The sequence below is a fragment of the Austrofundulus limnaeus genome, unplaced genomic scaffold (genome assembly GCF_001266775.1).
Source record: "Austrofundulus limnaeus strain Quisiro unplaced genomic scaffold, Austrofundulus_limnaeus-1.0 Scaffold210, whole genome shotgun sequence".
Lineage (NCBI taxonomy): Eukaryota > Metazoa > Chordata > Actinopteri > Cyprinodontiformes > Rivulidae > Austrofundulus > Austrofundulus limnaeus.
In genome coordinates this window covers 817,332-819,765 of record NW_013952612.1, presented here as the reverse complement: position 1 = coordinate 819,765, position 2,434 = coordinate 817,332, and the positions used below count along the sequence as shown (strand labels likewise).

The 2,434-nt window shown below is 39.9% G+C and overlaps 1 protein-coding gene across 2 annotated transcripts in view; it reads right to left on the bottom strand.

The window, feature by feature from the left end:
- Window positions 1-2,434, bottom strand: part of cdc14ab (cell division cycle 14Ab) — a 36,600-nt gene that overhangs the window by 9,082 nt on the left and 25,084 nt on the right. For both annotated transcript variants that reach the window (XM_014019164.1, XM_014019165.1), the window contains exon 6: window positions 1,006-1,072. In XM_014019164.1, the coding sequence (XP_013874618.1) occupies window positions 1,006-1,072 (67 nt within the window). The remainder of the gene's footprint in view (window positions 1-1,005; window positions 1,073-2,434) is intronic.

The window sequence follows — 2,434 nt, the reverse complement described above, 5'->3', positions numbered from 1 at the left end:
CCTTGCTATTGGGCAAGTTGTAATTATTCTATCTATTCAGCTAGTACAGGCTATGTTTAACGCTGCCAGGAGACGTTGTTTGCAGCCATGTTTTTGCGCGTTTATGGTAACATCCGGGAAGAGGCAGGAGAGCGTAAACAGCTGAACGTCACGTGAGGTAAATATGCGCTACGTCAGAATTTATTCGTCAAACGTGTTTCCATCTCCAGTTTTGAGCATTAACTACTTTGCGAATCATCCAAAAACCACCTCAAGCGAGCGTAAAAACTTTTTAGCGAATTGAGGATTTTTTTTTTCAAATTTTGCCGTTTCTCTCAGACCTTTTTTCGCATTTTTAATGCGACACTTCTAAATGCGCATGAAAAAGCCTTGATGGAAACACGGTTTGTGACACTCAGACCTGCTTTATTCTTTTAGAGTCAAAGTCACTCATTCATGATGGAGCCCTTCAAACCTCTCTGGGTTTATTCATCTGAGCAGAACTAATTAAACATAAACTGATTCATCATCTGAGGTTTTAAAACGTTATTTTGTTTGGTGTGGATTTGATTGTATTTTAAGTTAACTGTGGTTGTTTTTATTGTTTTACAGAAATAAAGTTTGACTGAAAATAAATTCAAAAGAATCAAACCTCATTTATCTGGATTTATTTAGTCCTGTTTACTTAGTCCATAAAAACACATTTAAATGTATTGATATGAACAATATTTGTTGCTCTTAATACTTTTTCCTAATTAATAGATACTTTTTTATTTTTATGTCTATACAGACATACCTGACATGTTTCGACGAGTCGAAACATGTCAGGTATGTCTGTATAGACATAAAAATAAAAAAGTGTCTAGTAATTAGGAAAACATATTAAGATTGATTTTATAGACACAATGAACTTCATTAGATTAATATTTGTTGCTATTTAAAGCGGTACAATACTTCATATTTGAAGAAAAACCAAAGTGAGTGAAGGTTTGGAGTCAGATTTGTAYAAGCAACAGGTGAGCTCACCTTCCTGATTCCCTGCAGACAGTCTAGAACCGTCAGGTCGTAGGAGCAGTTCCCAAAGGCAGCGTCCCTGCAGAGACAGTTTCATTTGATTATTTAACTCCAGGTAACACACTCAGGTTTGTTTAYACCCTGAGTTCCACTGAAACCAGCATTTCTGCTGCTGGTCTTTTCAACAACAAAGCCACCCTCGTTGGGTCCTGAAAGACCTGGGTCAGGTCCTGAAAGACCCGGTCCCTTCAGCTGGARGCGGGGCAGATCTGGGAGCAGCAGGTCGGCTCGTTTCTTCTGGGCGGTGAGAAATGTTCTGCTTTATTTTCACACGAGTGTCACAGACTCACTGATGATGAAGAGGAGGAGGAGGAAGAGGAGAAACAATCTGACTGAAGGGACAGAATAAAACCRCCTCACTGCTTTTAAACTCCAATAATTATAATTAAAATAACTAATGTTCAGCTACTTTCTTTCATTTATTATCTGAGGCCTGTAAAGTTTGATCAATCAGTTTTTWAAATGAATACATTTTCTTGCATTTTGAATTAAATTCTAATGTGTTTYTGAATCCTCTTCATGTGGCTAAATAAACAAAAACAACAACAGTTGTGTATTTAGACACATGAATGATCTAAGGTTTATTCTGGGAGCTAAACTGTTCTGCTTCTAAATCTGTTTCTGGATCTGAGAAAATAAAGAGATCAGCCAGGTCAGGGCCTCAGTTTGACTGAGGGGTCAGTGAACRCCTCGTTAAGTGGGCGTGGCCTGAGTGCCGTCTTTAATCCATGAGCCGGTCTGCGGGGAGCTCAGAGCTCCTCATGAGGCCGACGCAAGAACAAAGTCCGGCTGTTGTGTAATCGCTCAGCGTGATGATGACAACACACACACACACACACACACACACACACACACACACACACACACACACACACACACACCTGTGTGTCTGATGGTGAAACAGAAGTTTGAAGCTCCTGCAGTCGACAACCCAAACAGAATTAACTGTAAACTATAACAAACAGAGCAACTCTCAGACTGTAAATCACAATCTGAGCTGTTGGAGCTCATCATCATCATCATCATCATCATCATCATCATCATCATCATCAGGACTTCCTCCCAGCAGAAACTGACAGGGTTAAAAATAACTGAGGAGAGTCAACAGCTCCACAGGAAACCTCCTCCCTGACCAGTGACCACAGCTCAGATCTGAAGGTCGGTCTGCAGAGATCAGGATTATTTTAGATTTGAGCCACTTTATACAGCTGAAGCTCAGTGTTGTGTTATTGTGACGCTTCACAATCACTCACAATCACTCAAGCATTCACAATCACTCAACCATTCACAATCACTCAACCATTCTCAACCATTCACAATCACTCAACCATTCACAATCACTCAACCATTCACAATCACTCAACCATTCACAATCACTCAA